Source organism: Capra hircus, chromosome 15 (assembly GCF_001704415.2).
Source record: "Capra hircus breed San Clemente chromosome 15, ASM170441v1, whole genome shotgun sequence".
In the NCBI taxonomy this organism is placed as follows: Eukaryota; Metazoa; Chordata; class Mammalia; order Artiodactyla; family Bovidae; genus Capra; species Capra hircus.
The window spans coordinates 26,593,841-26,611,934 of NC_030822.1; the positions used below are offsets into that span (position 1 = coordinate 26,593,841).

General features: G+C 39.8%; 1 protein-coding gene across 1 annotated transcript in view; it reads right to left on the reverse strand.

Annotated features, from left to right (window-relative positions):
• The window catches only part of ACER3 (alkaline ceramidase 3), a 145,788-nt gene that overhangs the window by 57,879 nt on the left and 69,815 nt on the right, over window positions 1–18,094 (reverse strand). The window contains exon 4 of the mRNA XM_018059312.1: window positions 1,658–1,710. Coding sequence (XP_017914801.1) covers window positions 1,658–1,710 — 53 coding nt within the window. The remainder of the gene's footprint in view (window positions 1–1,657; window positions 1,711–18,094) is intronic.

Below are 18,094 nucleotides of genomic sequence, written 5' to 3' on the forward strand. Positions count from 1 at the left end.
TCTCAACCTAAGCCTGACTTTGTAAATAAAATGTACTGGAACACTGTCACACCCATTGGTTTATAGCTTATCTGTGGCTGCTTTTATGCTATAATAGCAGAGGAGAAGGCAATGGCACCCCACTCCAGTACTCTTGCCTGGAAAATCCCATGGACAGAGGAGCCTAGTGGGCTGCAGTCCATGGGGTCACGAAGAGTCGGACACAACTGAGCAACTTCACTTTCACTTTTCACTTTCATGCACTGGAGAAAGAAATGGCAACCTGCTCCAGTGTTCTTGCCTGGAGAATCCCAGGGACGGGGGAGCCTGGTGGGCTGCCATCTATGGGGTCACACAGAGTCGGACACGACTGAAGAGACTTAGCAGCAGCAGCAGGAGCAATAGAGGCTGAAGACTTGCAACAGAGACCACAGGCCCAGAGAGCCTAAAATAATTACTTCTGGTTATTTACAGAAACAGTTTCTGATGAGTTCTTTCTAATAATATATTTTTTCAAATTATTTTTAATTTTTTAAAAAGTTATTTATTTTTTCAGTTCATTTCAGTCACTCAGTCATGTCCGACTCTTTGTGACCTCATTGACTGCAACACGCCAGGCTTCCCTGTCCATCACCAACTCCTGGAGCTGGCTCAAACTCATGTCCATCAAGTCAGTGATGCCATCCAGCCATCTCATCCTCTGTTGTTCCCTTCTTCCCCTGCCTTCAATCTTTCCCAGCATCAGGGTCTTTTCCAATGAGTCAGTTCTTCGCATCAGGTGGCCAAAATATTGGCACTTCAGCTTTAGCATCAGTCCTTCCAGTGAATATTCAGGGCTTATTCCCTTTAGGATTGACTGGTTGGATCTCCTTGCAATCCACGTGATTCTCAAGAGTCTTTTCCAACACCACAGTTCAAAAGCATCAGTTCTTCGTGCTCAGCTTTCTTTACAGTCCAACTCTCACATCCATACATGAGTACTGGAAAAACCATAGCTTTGACTAGACAGACCTTTGTCAGCAAAGTGATGTCTGTGCTTTTTAATATGCTGTCTAGGTTGGTCATAGTTGCTTTACAGAATTTTGCTGTTTTCTGTCAAACATCAACATGAATTAACCATAGTATACATATGAAAACTCTTTTTATTTTTACATATCTTTACAAGAAGATATTCTTGAGCTAGCAATGATGATCTGGTTGAAAAGAATCAGATAACCATCACATAAGAAGTTCAGACAAGTTTGAAGTATTAATACTAGGGAACAGAAGGTATACTTTAAAAGTTAAGTTTATTAAACTTGTAGGTTATTAACTGTATGACCTTAAGCAAGTCATCTCAGCATAAGCTCTGCTTATATTCTTAGATAAAATGGGGACAATATCCATTTATCTTGTACAACTGTGAAAATTTAGAGATGACTTGCTGCCCTGCATAATTCAAGGTACAAAGTAGAAAAATGTTATGGATTTTGGATAATATATTTGAGATCACACAAATTCATAAACATTGTTAGTATAACTTCCAAAAGATTATACTCTGTATTAAAATCACAAAAGTTACAATCTTCTACACTGTTTTAATCTCCCAGTACTATAACTGCATTAGTTATGTTAATTCCCTATGAAACATGAATTTTAAAATATATCAAGTAAATTAATTTTAAACATAAATACTTACATGCAGTATACAAATATACAACAGCTGTAGATCATTGGGAGTTCATCCAATAGCTAAAAGAAACAGACAGGTAATAGGACTTGAATACTGTAGAGCTGCAATTATTATTCAAATCCAAAAAAACACATCAGAATGACTAAGAGTGTCACCTCTTATTATCTAATACATTTTACTAATTCTCATATATATATCATCATCTAATTTAGTCTCAGTGTGTATATTTAGATTATTGTTTTTGAACAATGAACTTTTCTAGCCATCTATCTGTCTTAATGTACATATTTAAGTAGGATGCCTGACTCACTGCTCAGCTTGGATCATTCAGCATCATAAACTATGATAACATGCCTCCATCAAGGAATGATGTCCACTGTATATAGGCGATAGGTCCTATTAGTATTCTTTTGCATTTTTTTCTTCATCCTATAACACCTAAGATAAATAAAATGGTTGGATGGCATCACTGACTCAACGGATATGAGTTTGAGCAAGCTCCAGGAGATGGTGAAGGACAGGGAAGCCTGGCGTACTACAGTCCACAGTGTTGCAAAGAGTCAGACAAGACTGAGCAACTGAACAATCACTCATATATATAAGAAGAGATAGTAATGGCTGGGGAAGTCAGTTAATGTAAGTGACGTCAAAGTATGTCTCTGAAAAATAATATTATTATTAGCAATAATAACAACTATAGCTACTATATATTAAACGACAAGCTGGACAGTGTCCAGCTAAGTGTTATGATAGTTATTTCTTTTTTGGGGGGGGTGAGGGTGTATTTCTAATCCTTAAACCAATCCTATAGAGTTTATTCACTAGATATGCATTTAATGAATTCTTTAATAATATTATATGCTAGGCAACATGTTAGGAGCTGAGGATATGAAGAAAACAAGACATAATCACATAATTGCCCTCAAGGAATTCACAGTCTATTGAGGTAGAGGAAATGAAAAATAAGTGATTAAATACATAGCAAGTATTCCCAAAAAAGAAGCAAAAGAAGCCAGAAAAGGTAGTGGCAGGAAATGAGGTGAGATGGCAAAGAAAGGCATTCTAGGGAGAAGGAAGAGAATTTATGCAAAGCGACATATTCTAGTAAATTATTGGAATAATGAAAATGACAGCATTTGTGCAAGGTATTATGATTAAATGTTTCACATTCATTATCTCATTTAATTTGCACAATCCTAAGGTAGGAACTATTCTCTACATTCCAAGATAAAAACACTGAAGCTTAGATGGTTTAAGTAACATTTCGAATATCACAATGCTAATAAGTAACAGAGCCAGATTGTGAAGGGACTCTTTTATATTATGTTGCCTCCAAAACCTTTCACTTGAGTCACCTTTAAATGCTCAAAACCACTGGTATAACACAACGACAAGCTGCAGGTAAATCAACCACCAGTTTTATGAAGATTCCTTTATTTAAAGTTTTGTACCAGGATCTACTGACTTTACATTAAACATCTAAATGGGTCTTTTGTATTTCCATTTAAAATGTTAAACTTTTTATTCCAAGTCTGTGAAAAATGTATTATTAGGGATTGCACTGAATATATAGGTCACCTTGGGCAGTATGGTCATTTTAACAATACTGTTTCTTCCAATCTAAGAACATGACATATTTTTCTACATGCTTGAGTCATCTTCAGTTTCTTTCATCATGGTTTTATAGTTTTCGGGTACAGGTCTTTTGCCTCTGTGAAGTCAAGAGAAAGTCACTCGGTCGTGTCCGACTCTTTGCGACCCCACGGACTATTTGGTCCGTGGAGTCCTCCAGGCCAGAACACTGGAGTGGGTAACCATTCCCTTCTCTAGGGGATCTCCCCAACCCAGGGATCGAACCCAGGTCTCCAGCATTGCAGGCGGATTCTTTACCAGCTGAGTCACCAGGGAAGCTTTGCCTCCATAGGTAGGTTTATTATTCCTAGGTATTTTATTCTTTTTGTTGTGATAGTAAATGGGATTATCTCAACTTCTCTTTCTGGTATTTCTTTGTTAGTGCACAGAAATGCAGCAGATTTATATATATTAATTCTGTATCCTGCAACTTTATCAGACTCATTGATGAGCTCTGAGAGTTTCCTGATGTTGTTTTAGGATTTTCTATGTAAGTATCCTATTATCTGCAAACAGTCGACATGTGATTTTTAAGGGGACACAATTCAGTTCACAGCACTGTAGTAGTATGTTTTGTAATATAAATTTTATTATTATTCAGGTATGGTGAAGCCAATAGATCAGGAGATGACTGCCACTGAAAAGGAATTTCCTGGTGGTCCACTGGTTACGACTCTTGCACTACCAGTGCTGGGGCCCGAGTTAGCTCCCTGGTTGGGGAGCTAAGATTCTGCAAGCTCTGTGGCAAGGTCAAAAACAAGCAAACAAACAAAACAGGAGGTGAAAATTAAGGGGGAACTTTCCCCCTTCAAAAAGAAAATGAAGGAAAAGATAGTTTGCTATTCACAGTTCCCAAGAAAGAACTTGCCACGCAGAACAGCACAGGAAAGCACCAGGGTCAGTCAGGAGGCAGAAAGAGCAAGAGGAAGGTATGGGCAAGAGCCTTTATAGCCGTTTCCCTAAGACATGCAAGGCAAGGGAAGGTAAGCAGGTTTAGAATTGACTAATTTGAATAACTTCAAGGGGCTCTAGGATATAGGCATTATCTCTAATTATCTGGCTGTTGCTACTACTGTTCAAGCGCCTAGTCCAACTCTTTCCAACACCAAGGACTGCAGCATACCAGGCCTCCCTGTACCTCACCATCTACCAGAGTTTGCCCAAGTTCATGTTCATTACATCAGTGATATCATCCAGCCATCTCATCCTCTGACACCCTCTTCTCCTTCTGCCCTCAATCTTTCCCAGCATCAGGGACTTTTCCAATGAGTCGGCTGTGTGCCCAGATAACCAAAATACTGGAGCTTCAACTTCAGCATCAGTCCTTCCAGTGAATATTCAGGGTTGATCTCTCTTAAGATTGACTGGTTTGATCTCCCTGCTGTCCAAGGGACTTTCAGGAGTCTTCTCCTGCACCAGTTGGAAGGCATCAGTTCTTTGGTGTTCTGCCTTCCTTACAGTCCAGCTCTCACAACCATATGCAACCACTGTAAAGACTACATGGACCTTTCTCAGCAGAGTAATGTCTCTGCTTTTCAACACAATGTCTAGGTTTGTCATCACTTTCCTGCCAAGAAGCAACTGTCTTCTGATTTCATGGCTGGGACTACCAGGTACCTGGCACTAAAATGATTAGGGCAGAGAAATACAGCCTCCTGGAGTGTAAGAGGTAGTTTAGAGAATGGGTTCTGAATTGGTTAGTTTACATATAAAAGGCACAGTTCAGGCTGAGTAGTGTTGCTATATCTAAGAACTGGCTATCCCTCGTATATTTATGTGCCAGAGCATCAAGAATACAGAAGATAATAGAGTTGTTACAAACTGAATGTTTGTGTCAAACACAAATTCATATGCTGAAGGTCTAACCTCCAATCTGATGGTATTTGGAGATGAGTCTTTTGGGAGGTAATCAGGTTGAGGTGATGTCATGAGGGCAGGGCCCTCATGATGGAATTAATGCCATTCTAAGAAGAGACACTAGAAAACTAGCAAGAAGGTGGCTGACTCCAAGCCAGAAAGAAAGCTGTCTCACCAGATCTGATAATGGTGATACCCTGATAAAAATCGATTGTTTAAACCATCTAGTCTGTGGTATTTTGTAATGGCAGCCTGAGATGACTCAGTCCAGTTCAGTCGCTCAGTTGTGTCCGACTCTGCGACCCCATGAACTGCAGCACGCCAGGCCTCCCTGTCCATCACCAACTCCCAGAGTTCACTCAAACTCATGTCCATCGAGTCGGTGACATCATCCAGCCATCTCATCCTCTGTCATCCCCTTCTCCTGCCCCCAATCCCTCCCAGCATCAAAGTCTTTTCCAATGAGTCAACTCTTCGCGTCAGGTAGGCAAAGTATTGGAGTTTCAGCTTTAGCATCAGTCCTTCCAATGAACACCCGGAACTAATCTCCTTCAGAATGGACTGGTTGGATCTCCTTGCAGTCCAAGGGACTCTCAAGAGTCTTCTCCAACACCACAGTTCAAAAGCATCAATTCTTCAGTGCTCAGCCTTCTTCATAGTCCAACTCTCACATACATACATGACCACTGGAAAAACCCTAGCCTTGACTAGACGGACCTTTGTTGGCAAAGTAATGTCTCTGCTTTTCAATATGATATCTATGTTGGTCATAACTTTCCTTCCAAAGAGTAACTGTATTTTAATTTCATGGCTGCAATCACCATCTGCAGTGATTTCGGAGCCCCCCAAAATAAAGTCAGCCAGTGTTTCCACTGTTTCCTCATCTATTTCCCATGAAGTGATGGGACCAGAGGCCATGATCTTCGTTTTCTGAATGTTGAGCTTTAAGCCAACTTTTTTGCTCTCCTCTTTCACTTTCATCAAGAGGCTTTTTAGTTCCTCTTCACTTTCTGCCATAAGGGTGGTGTCATGTGCATATCTGAGATCATTGATATTTCTCCCGGCAATCTTGATTCCAGCTTGTGCTTCTTCCAGCCCAGCATTTCTCGTGATGTACTCTGCATAGAAGTTAAATAAGCAGGGTGACAATATACAGCCTGAGATGCCTAGTACAGTAGTAAATATGTGGTGTCCGGTCAGATATGTATGGAGAATGCTCTGAAGGGAAAAAGATAAGAGTATTTCTATTTCAGTGACAAAAGGCTGATGGGGGAGGCAGGGACATCAGTTAGGAACCAGTTATAGGAATCTGGGTTGGAGATAATGTATTAAGGCAGAGGCAGATGGAGAGCGCCAGAGGTAGATGCACTGAAGAGTTATTATACAGAAGTTCAATCAAGAGGTTTTAGAGTTTCTAGAACTGAGAAAAGCAGGAGAAATTAGAAATGAATCACAGGTTTTGGTTTGGGTTTTGGATGTAAGGTGATTTCATTCACTGAGATAGGGACAAAGGAGAAATAAGGGTAGTATTTATTTATAACCAGAACATCTGCTGTTGACATTATAAAGTCTGATATTGCTTATATTACTACCTAACATTTAAGCTATTTTTATTTTTGTATTATAAACAAAGTTATAAGTGAACAAACATTTTTCTTTGGTTTTAGTTTCTAGGATAAATATAATTATTTTTACTTAGTTGAAATACATGAATAGTCTTTTACTAGTATTTTTCCACTAACATCAAACATATTTCATGCTCATTACAGAATACATAGAAATAGCAGAAGAACACAAAGAAAAAAAATTTCTTCAATTTTTACCCTCTCAGGATTATCAGTAACTGTATATATCAGTTAGTGAACGCATAAAAGAATGAACTGAATGAGTGAATAGATGAAAAGAAAATCTGGGTGAAGTCTCCTAAAAACTTCAAGCTCCTATAATCATCAATGCAAGATAAAGTCCTAAAATGAAACAAAACAAAACAAATGTGCATCCTAATCTTGTCCCTAACTTCCAGTCAGATAACTTTCCCTCTCTTGGGCTATTCTTCCATTTCTAAAATTTACAAATTTGGACTAAATTTTAAAAATCTCTTTTAATATTAAGGTTCTATGATTCTAAATTGTCCTTTGGTTGGTACTTTTCACCCCTTATGTGAAGGCCATCTGCCCACACCAATTATCTCTATAATGCTGTGTCCTTAATCCTACTCCCAAATGTACTGCTCCTGACTGGCTGCCACAAAAACGTGACACAATGATCATGAGGAAGGAGTCAGGAAAAGCCTCCATAAGGGCACACACAACTCAATACTACTTACAGGAATGAATCACTAACCATGGATCAGTAATGGTGGTTCAAACATTCTGACTGACTGAAGAAAAAGGAAGGAAATTAACATTTATTAGACACTTAATTAACAGATCCTATGATGGTCCTTTCATATATCAATCAACTGATCCTCATAATACTCTTACAGGTATTATTAGACTCATTAGATAAATGAAAAAATTAAGGCTTAGCAAGATTAAGTGGCATGACTATGCTTAAATAGCCAATAAAATGGTTGAATCAGAACTGGAACCCATGTAGCAGCCACCTAGGAACAATAAATCTAAAGAAAATATCACTGTAGCTCTGCCGCTGCTGCTGCTAAGTCACTTCAGTCATGTCCAACCCTGTGCGACCCCACAGACGGCAGCCCATCAGGCTCCCCCGTCCCTGGGATTCTCTAGTCAAGAACACTGGAGTGGGTTGCCATTTCCTTCTCCAATGCATGAAAGTGAAAAGTGAAAGGGAAGTCGCTCAGTCGTGTCTGACTCTTAGCAACCCCATGGACTGCAGCCTAGCAGGCTCCTCCGTCCATGGGATTTTCCAGGCAAGAGTACTGGAGTGGGGTGCCATTGCCTTCTCTGCACTCTAGCTCTAAATCATTCTTAATACAGAACTGTCAATAATTGCTTGTGCTCAGTGTGGGCAGGAATAAAAACAGGCCTCCACTTTCTCTATAGCTACAACAAACTAAGTTCAGGCTGGTGAAATGGTTTGCTGACCACCAGAGGCAGATATGTGGCAACTCTGCCATTTTTCACTTTGCTTCAGCGATTGCGCCTAACAAATAACAGCCTATCACTGTGGAGCCAAATTTATCCTGGAAGGAGACAAGACAGGGAGAACTTGCAGTGAATATTTATGATCATTTTATGTTTACATTAAGAAAATGGAGAAGCTATTAAAACAAATCCTTCAATATTGATGACTCCTCCTTCCTCCTCAATCATTGGTAAAATGGGTCATATTTCATTTCTGTCCAGTTACACAAGCACATAAGATCACAACAGTGTAGAAAATGGGAAAATGAAATAAGGCATATGTAAAATGTGTCCACGAAGTTGATAAAACAGTACAATAATAATGACAAAAACATAGTGCCAAAGATCTCAGGAGCAAAGGCCATTTTGTCCATCCAAATGTGATGTTATCTTGGTGACAATCTTGCTAACAACTAAGTTTATCAGCAAATCAAAGTGTGTCCCACCTCTGCTCAAAATGCACGTTAAAATAATGGCTCAAACAGGATAGATAAAGTCCCTGAGGCTTTAACGGGCCTGTGGTTAGTTCCCTAAACCACATCTCCTCCCACTTCGTTCAATGCCTGCTCTGAGCAGGTACTCAATAATGTAACAAATGCTAGCTGTTATTACTGGTAGCGCTGTCACCGTCGTCACCACATCCATCCTCCCGCTGTACGGCTACAACCATAAGGCATCAGTACTGCTGTCAGCGCCCTGAGAGGCCAAACCTACTCACAATTGTGGGTTCCAGTTGGCCCGGTAAATTCCTATTCATCTTTGACAATTTAACTCAAACAAATGTGAATTTGTGTGAAATCCCTTTTCTGACCTCCCTACCCTAACAACCACTTTCTATAGCACTCTGTATATACCTCCATCATTGCATTCACTAGCATATTATCTTCAATCCTAGAACACAGATTTCTTGAAAGAAGGATTATATATAATCTTTACCTGTGCATACCTATTAGCTAGGTATCAAAAAAATTTTTTTTTAACTAATGAAAATATCTGTCCAGCCTATGCTTGAGAACCTCTAAAGACAGAGGACTCAAGATCTTCTAAGGTAGCCCTTACTATCTACTGGCTAAGAAAATTCTTCCTTATGTTGAGCAAGATGGCTCAATCTTTAACCCCACTAGAACCACGTAGAATAAACCTGGTCCTCCTGGTGTCAACCTTAAATACTGATTTGTAAAACATTTATGTTGTGGTACATGCAAGACCCAAGGGATAAGTATACCAAGGTCAACTAGACAATCCTTGGTCCTCGGTAACTCACATTCTGATACAGAAGTCAGACACATAAATATAAATAAAATAACATGGATAAGGGCAGTAATACAGATGCATAAAGCATGAAAGAATTCTTATGAAAGAATACATGAGGGGTACAAATCTCACCCTGAGGCCATGGAAGGCTTCCTAGAAGAGCTACCACTTTGCCTGAGAGTTTAAAAGACAAACTGGAATAGTCCATGAGAGAGAGGCCAGACATAAACAAATGCAAAGAGAAAGCCTGGTGCATACAGCTGAGAGGGGGTAACTGAGCATATCTTCTCTTCTTCAGGCTAAACATTCCCAGTTCCTTCCTCAGGCATCATGACTAGATTTTCAGTTCTTTCACCATTCTGAGGTCTCTCATTTGAATACATAGCCAGGTCGCAGCTGGGGAGCCTCTACATCACCACCCCAGCTCAGACACCTAGTCCTGTCTATATCCTGTCTAAGCACACTGGCCCAGTTTCCTCATGTGCGGAAGACACACACACTAACTTCCAGGGTAAACATTTTAGGAACAGTAGACAGCAGGAATGATCCTTGAAATTTTAAAATTTACCTAAGTCTTAGAAAACATGTGTTAAGGGAATGTCAGAGAATACTGCATGCAAAGATTTAGACTCTAAGTTTTTAAATTGTTCTGCTCATATGTCACTGTATTAAAAAACCACCTCAAAACTCAGCAGCTTAAAATAGCAGTATTTACTTTGCTCATTCATACACATTGAAAGCAGAGTTGAGAGAGGACAGTCTATCTCTACTTCACTCAGTGTGAGCTGGAATAGCTGAAAGGCCGGGAGCTGGAATCACCCAAAGACTTGCTCACTCAATTTTCTGGCAGTTGATGTGGGCTAAAGTCTGGGGATTACGCGTGAGGTACAACAAAGACATCTATGTTTGGCCCTTGCAAGTGGCTTCTTTACAATATGATGCTGGGTTCTAAGAGTAAGCATCCCAGGAAGACTAGGGAGAAGCTGTATTGCTTTCTGTGATTCAAATTTGGATGTCACAGAGCTTTGAATCTGCTATAGTCACAGTCTTGCCTAGTATTCAAGGGCAACAAAGATTCCATCTCTTGAGGAGAGTCAATGTTACCTTGCAAGAAAAGCAGTTGGGATGGGATATGTGGGTGTGAACATCCTTGGAAAATATGATAATCTTAGCATGTAAATAAAACTCAATGCTGAGTTAAGTATCCCTAATATTAGGAGGCAGTCTGCTTTAGGATGAAAGGTATTCTGACTGGTTTGTTAGTATTATTATTCCACCAAAGCACCTCTGGCGTCTTTAAAGTCTCTTCTTTAAAACAAACATAAACATGAATTTTTCTTATCACAAAAGTACTTCATATTTACTGCAGGAAATTTGCTAAATGCAGAAAGAAATATAGCTGCATGTAAACCCATAGACCAGGAGTTTCTATAATTTAATATTTCAATATAACTCTTTTATCATTCACTTGTGTGATTAAATAGGATGGTGATTTCTTAAACTAAGGTAGAAGCAGTAAAACAGGGAGAGTAGGTAGATCTAGATATATGTTAAAAATAAAATCAGAAGGACAAATTAAATATGAGGGATGAGGAAAACAAAGAAATCAGGGATGACTCCAGGTTTTTGGATGTTTCCATTCCCATTTCCATTCAGCAGATGGGTGGGTGAGGGCATCACAGGGGAACACCAGGGAGGAACAGTTATGGGAAAAGAAATAAAGAATTATGTATTGCTCATGTTAAAGGTTGAAATGTCTATGATATGTCAAACATGCTTGGATACACAAATCTATAGCTAAGAGGTAAGATCAAAACTGAAGAGAGATGTTTTGAATCATCAGTGTATAGGTCACATTCAAAGTTATGAGATTATATAAGATCACCTAGGAGGGAATACAGAGAAGATTGCTGCTGTTCAGTTGCTGAGTGATGTCCAACTCTTTGTGACCCCATAGACTGTAGCATGCCAGACTCCTCTGTTCATGGGATTTACCAGGCAAGAATGCTGGACTGGGTTGCTATTTCCTTCTCCTGGGCATTTTTCCAAACCAGGGATCGAACCCACGTCTCCTGCATTGCAGGCAGATTCTTTAATTCTGAAACACCAACAGGGAAGCCCACAGAGAAGGTTCAGTTCAGTTCAGTGGCTCAGTCGAGTCCGACTCTTTGTGACCCCATGAATCGCAGCACACCAACTTCCCTGTCCATCACCAACTCCTGGAGTTCACTCAGACTCACGTCCATCGAGTCAGTGATGCCATCCAGCCATCTCATCCTCTGTCGTCCCCTTCTCCTCCTGCCCCCAATCCCTCCCAGCATCAGAGTCTTTTCCAATGAGTCAACTCTTTGCATGAGGTGGCCAAAGTACTAGAGTTTCAGCTTCAGCATCATTCCCTCCAAAGAAACCCCAGGGCTGATCTCCTTCAGAATGGATTGGTTAGACCTCCTTGCAGTCCAAGGGACTCTCAAGAGTCTTCAGCACCACAGTTCAAAAGCATCAATTCTTCGGCGCTCAGCCTTTTTCACAGTCCAACTCTCACACCCATACATGACCACAGGAAAAACCCTAGCCTTGACTAGATGGACCTTAGTTGGCAAAGTGGCTCTGGGCAAAAGAGTGGCCAGTAGAGTAAGGAAGAAACCTGGGTGAATTTCATTTTCCATTAGACAAGGAAAACCAGGAAGTCAAGATAACTGTTTCACAAAGAAAAAGTAAACACTGCATAGAATGCTCAGTTCAGTTCAGTTCAGCCGCTTAGTCGTATCTGACTCGCACTGCAACACCGTGGACTGCAGCACGCTAGGCTTCCCTGTCCGTCACCAACTCCCAGAGCTTGCTCAAATTCATGTCCATTGAGTCAGTGATGCCATCCAACCATCTCATCCTCTGTCGCCCCTTCTCCTCCTACCTTCAATTTTCCCCAGCATCAGGGTCTTTTCCAATGAGCCAGTTCTTCCCATGAGGTGGCCAAAGTATTGGAGCTTCAGCATCAGTCCTTCCAATGATTTCCTTTAGGACTGACTGGTTTGATCTCCTTGCTGTCCAAGGGATGCTCAAGAGTCTTCTCCACACAGTTCAAAATGATCAGTTCTTCGGCACTCAGCTTTCTTTATAGTCCAGCTCTCACATTCATACGTGACTACTGGAAAAACTATAGCTTTGACTAGATGGACCTCTGCAGGCAAAGTAATGTCTCTGCTTTTTCGTATGCTGTCTAGGTTTGTCATAGCTTTTCTACCAAGGAGCAAGTGTCTTTTAATTTCATGGCTGCAGTCACCATCTGCAGTGATTTTGCAGCCCAAGGAAAGAAAGTCTGTCACTGTTTCCATTGTTTCCCCATCTATTTGCCATCAAGTGATGGGACCGGATGACATGATCTGTGTTTTTTGAATGTTAAGCTTTAAGCCAACTTTTTCACTCTCCTCTTTCACTCTCATCGAGAGGCTCTTTAGTTCCTCTTCTCTTTCTGCCATAAGGGTGGTGTCATCTGTATATCTGAGGTTATTGATATTTCTCCCTGTAATCTTGATTCCAGCTTGTGTTTCATCCAGTCTGGCATTTCACATGATGTACTCTACATATAAGTTAAATAAGCAGGGTGAGAATATACAGCCTTGATGGGCTCCTTTCCCGATTTGGAACCAGTCCATTATTCCACGTCCGGTTCTAACTGTGGCTTCTTGACCTGCATACAGATTTCTCAGGAGTCAGGTAAGGTGGTCTGGTATTCCCATCTCTTGAAGAATTTTCCACAGTGTGTTGTGATCCACACAGTCAAAGGCTTTAGGATAGTCAATGAAACAGAAGTAGATGTTTTTCAGGAACTCTCTTGCTTTTTTGATGATCCAACGGATGATGGTAATTTGATCTCTGGTTCCTCTCCCCTTTCTAAATCTAGCTTGAACATCTGAAAGTTCTCAGTTCACATGCTGTTCAAGCCTAGTTTGGAGAATTTTGAACAATACTTTGTTAGCATGTGAGATGAGTGCAATTGTGTAGTAGTTTGAACATTCTTTGGCATTGCCTTTCCTTGGGATCAGAATGAAAACTGACCTTTTCCAGTCCTGTGGCCACTGCTAAGTTTTCCAAATTTGCTGGCATACTAAGTGCAGTACTTTCATAGCATAATCTTTTAGGATTTGAAATAGCTCAGCTGGAGTTCCATCACCTCCGCTGGCTTTGTTCATAGTGATGATTCCTAAGGCCCACTTGCCTTCACACTCCAGCATGTCTGGCTCTAGGTGAGTGATCACACCATTGTGGTTATCTGGGTCATGAAGATCATTTTTGTATGGTTCTTCTGTATATTCTTACCACCTCTACTTAATATCTTCTGCTTCTGTTAGGTGCATACCATTTCTGTCCTTTATTGTACCAATCTTTGCATGAAATGTTCCCTTGGTATCTCTAATTTTCTTGAAGAAAGCTCTAGGCTTTCCCATTCTATTGTTGTTTTCTTTGCACTGATCACTGAAGAAGGCTTTCCTACCTCTCCACGCTATTCTCTGGAACTCTGCACTCAGATGAGTATGTCTTTACTTTTCTCCTTTGACTTTAGCTTCTTCTCTTTTCTCAGCTATTTGTGTGGCCTCCTCAAACAACAATTTTGCTCTTTTGCATTTCTTCTTCTTGGGGATGGCTTTGATTACCATCTCCTGTATAGAATGCTACTGAGAGGTCAAATAAGGTGATAAAAATGTATATCGAATCTGGCAAGATGAAGGTCATTGTTGACCTTGGCAACAGCAATTTCTGTGAAGTGAAGGGAAGAGATGCCTAACTGGGATGGGAGGGAAATAGAGAGAGGTGAGTAGAGAGAAAAAAAGACCCTGATGCTGGGGAAATTTGAAGGCAGGAGAAGAGGATGACAGAGGATGAGATGGTTTGATGGCATCACTGACTTGATGGACATGAGTTTGCCTAAACTCTGGGAGTTGGTGATGGACAGGGAAGCCTGGCTTGCTGCAGTCCATGGGGTCGCAAAGAGTCAGACATGACGGAGCGACTGAACTGAACTGAGTAGACAGAGGAGAAAATCAAGTGGTGTTGATGTGATAAGGAACTGAACACTGACTCAGTAGCTAAAATCTTGAGTTTTACACAAGGTCAGTGGAGGAGTAATTTTTAAAAACATAGGAACTATTTGAGCATGTTTGATGCAGATGGCAGTGACTGAATGTAGTGACTTTCTAAAGACTGTGGCAGAGCAAGAGACTGGGGTAGGGTATGGAACTACAGGAATGAAGTCTTTGAGTGGGAGGGGATAAATTCAGAGCCCCAGGAAGGTGACACTGGCCTTTAACAGGTTTGGTATAGTTCTTCCATAGTAATAGGAAGAAGAAGGTGATGATAGAAAGATGAGTGAATTCTTGACTGATTCTGTCTATATTCTCAATGAAATACTGAAGAAGATATCAGCAAGGAGCACAGGGTATGAGGCCAAAAGAGATATAAAAAGAAATCTGAAAAAAGAAACAGGTATAAAATAATGGTTCTGGGAAGTGAAATTATGAGGGAAATGTAATTGCACTGCTTTGTGGCATTCAGTGCTTATTTGCAATTTCTGTTTAATAACTTAAAAGTGAGGTCACTCAACAAAGGGATGTGACTTCTATGAGAAATACTTAGCTACTCAGTTCAGGCACATAGCAGGCAGGTAGCTGAGCTTGATCTGGGCTAAATATTACTCAAAAAGCAAGAGGTAAGGGCTTTAAGGGTATCTATATGGATGGGTGAGAATTATTATAATTGAGGGCCACAGATTATAAACTTTGTAAAAAGGGGAAAGAAGAGAGGCAAAATGTACTTCCTCCTAGTCTTTTCATTATTATTTATAAAATTGATATCCTATTACACAAAGTTTTACATCTTTATAATATTTTCCCATGTAAACAGTCTTCAAAAATATTACTTTAATTTAGGTATATCACAGCATATTTAGCAACTGTTAAATTGTTGTTTTCTTTTTGTTTGGCCACATCTCATTGCCTGCGGGGTCTTAGTTCCCCAACCAGGGATTAACCCAGGTGTCAGCAGTGAAAGTGCTGAGCCCTATAACCACTGGGCTGCCAGGGAATTCCAAAAAATCTTCCTACTGTTAAACATTTAGATCATTTAAAATTCTTTATCACACATGATGCTGTGATAAATATCTTTGTGAAACATCTTTTCTGTATCTCTGATTACTTTCTTAGGAAGCAATCCTAGGAATGCAATTACTGGATCAAAGTATATGTCCATTGTTTTTCTGTTTAAAGCACAATAAAAGTAATTTTCTTCTCCCTGAACCATTTGAGTCAGCCGGTGACATGAGGTTCCACAACTCCAAAGTAGTTTAGTGCACATTTCCTACAAGGATATTCACTCAAGATTATATGCCTTGATTGTGAAATTTAGCACAGGAATGCAAGGTTGGTTAGATATGTGAAAATAAATCAACATACTAGACCACACTAATATAATAAAGAAGAAAAACCACATGATTATTTCAAGAGATACAGAAAAAAATCTGAAAATTTCAACACTTTTTCTTGATAAAAAGACACAAACGAGGAATAGAAGGGAACTTCGTCAGCCTAATAAAGTTAATACCATAATTAGTGGTGAAAACCTGAAAGCTTTCTTCTTAAGATCAGGAAGAAAACAAGGATGTCTGTTCTCTCCACTTCTATTCAACAATGTCCAGGATACAAATGAATATATACTCAAAACAGAAACATATTTGCAAATATAGAAAACAAACTTGTGGTTACCAAAGAGAAGAGGAAGAGGGGAAGGACAATTAGAGTGTGGAATTAATAGATACAAATTACTACATATAAAATAGATAAGCAACAAAGATACATAGCATACCACAGCCATTATCTTGTAGTAATTTATAATGGAATATAATCAGTAAAAATATGGAAGTCATTATGTTGTACATTTGAAACTAATACAATAATGTAAATTAACTATATTTCAATTAAAAATAAAACACTGTGCAAGAAGTCCTAGTCAGGGCAGTTAGGCAAGAAAAATAAGTGAAAGGCATTTAATTGCTAAAGAAGAGGTAAAACGATCTCTATTTACATATGACATGATCTTATACATACAAAAAACCCTAACGAATCCATATACATACACACATAAAACTATAAGAGGTAAAAACAAGTTCAAGAAGGCTGCAGGAATAGGAGCAATAGGCAAAAATAATTTTACTTCTATACAATAGGGATCAGAAATCAGAAAATGAAATTAAGAAAACAATTTCATTTATAGCATCAAAAAGAATATAATACCTATACAAAAGAAGTCAAGACTTGCACATAAACTATAAAACATCATTGAAAGAAATTTAAAAGACTTAAACAATTGAGAAGATATCCTGTGTTCAAATATTGGAAGCCCTAATATAGAGATGGCAATACTTTCCAAAGTATGGATTTAATGCAATCTCTTTCAAAATCCCTTTTCATACTGTTCATGGGGTTCTCAAGGCAAGAATACTGAAGTGGTTTGCCATTCCCTTCTCCAGTGGACCACGTTTTGTCAGAACTCTCCACCATGACCCGTCCATCTTGGGTGGCCCTGCATGGCATGGTGCATAGTTTCATTGAATTAGACAAGGCTGTGGTCCGTGTGATCAGATTGGTTAGTTTTCTGTGATTGTGGTTTTTAGTCTGTCTATCCTCTGATGGAGAAGGATAAGAGGCTTATGGAAGCTTCCTGATAGGAGAGACTGACTGAGAGGGATATTGGGTCTTGTTCTGATGGCCCCCATGCTCAGTAAATCTTTAATCCAAATTTCTGTTGATAGGTGGGGCTGTGTTCCCTCCCTGTTATTTACCTGGGGCCAAACTATGGTGGAGGTAAAGAAGATAATGGCAACCTCCTTCAAAAGGTCCTATGCACATACTGCTACACTCAGTGCCCCCAACAAAGCAGCAGGCCATCAACGACCCATGCCTCCACCACAGACAGTGAAGAAGAACTAAAAAGCCTCTTGATGAAAGTGAAAGAGGAGAATGAAAAAGTTGGCTTAAAATTCAGCATTCAGAAAACTAAGATCATGGCATCCGGTCCTATCACTTCATGGCAAATAGATGGGGAACAGTGGAAACAGTGACAGACTTTATTTTGGGGGGCTCTAAAATCATTGCAGATGGTGACTGCAGCCATGTAATTAAAAGACACTTGCTCCTTGGAAGAAAAGCTATGAGCAACCTAGACAGCATATTAAAAACCAGAGACATTACTTTGCCAACAAAGGTCCATCTAGTCAAAGCTATGGTTTTTCTAGTAGTCATGTACGGATGTGAGAGTTGGACTATAAAGAAAGCTGAGTGCAGAAGAATTGATGCTTTTGAACTGTGGTGTTGGAAAAGACCTTTGAGAGTCCCCTGGACTGCAAGGAGATCCAAGCAGTCCATCCTAAAGGAAATCAGTCCTGAATATTCATTGGAAGGACTGATGCTGAAGCTGAAACTCCAATACTTTGGCAACCTGATGCTAAGAACCAACTCATTGAAAAAGACCCTGACGCTGGGAAAGATTGAGGACAACAGGAGAAGGGAACAACAGAGGATGAGATGGTTGGATGGCATCACCAAGTCAATGG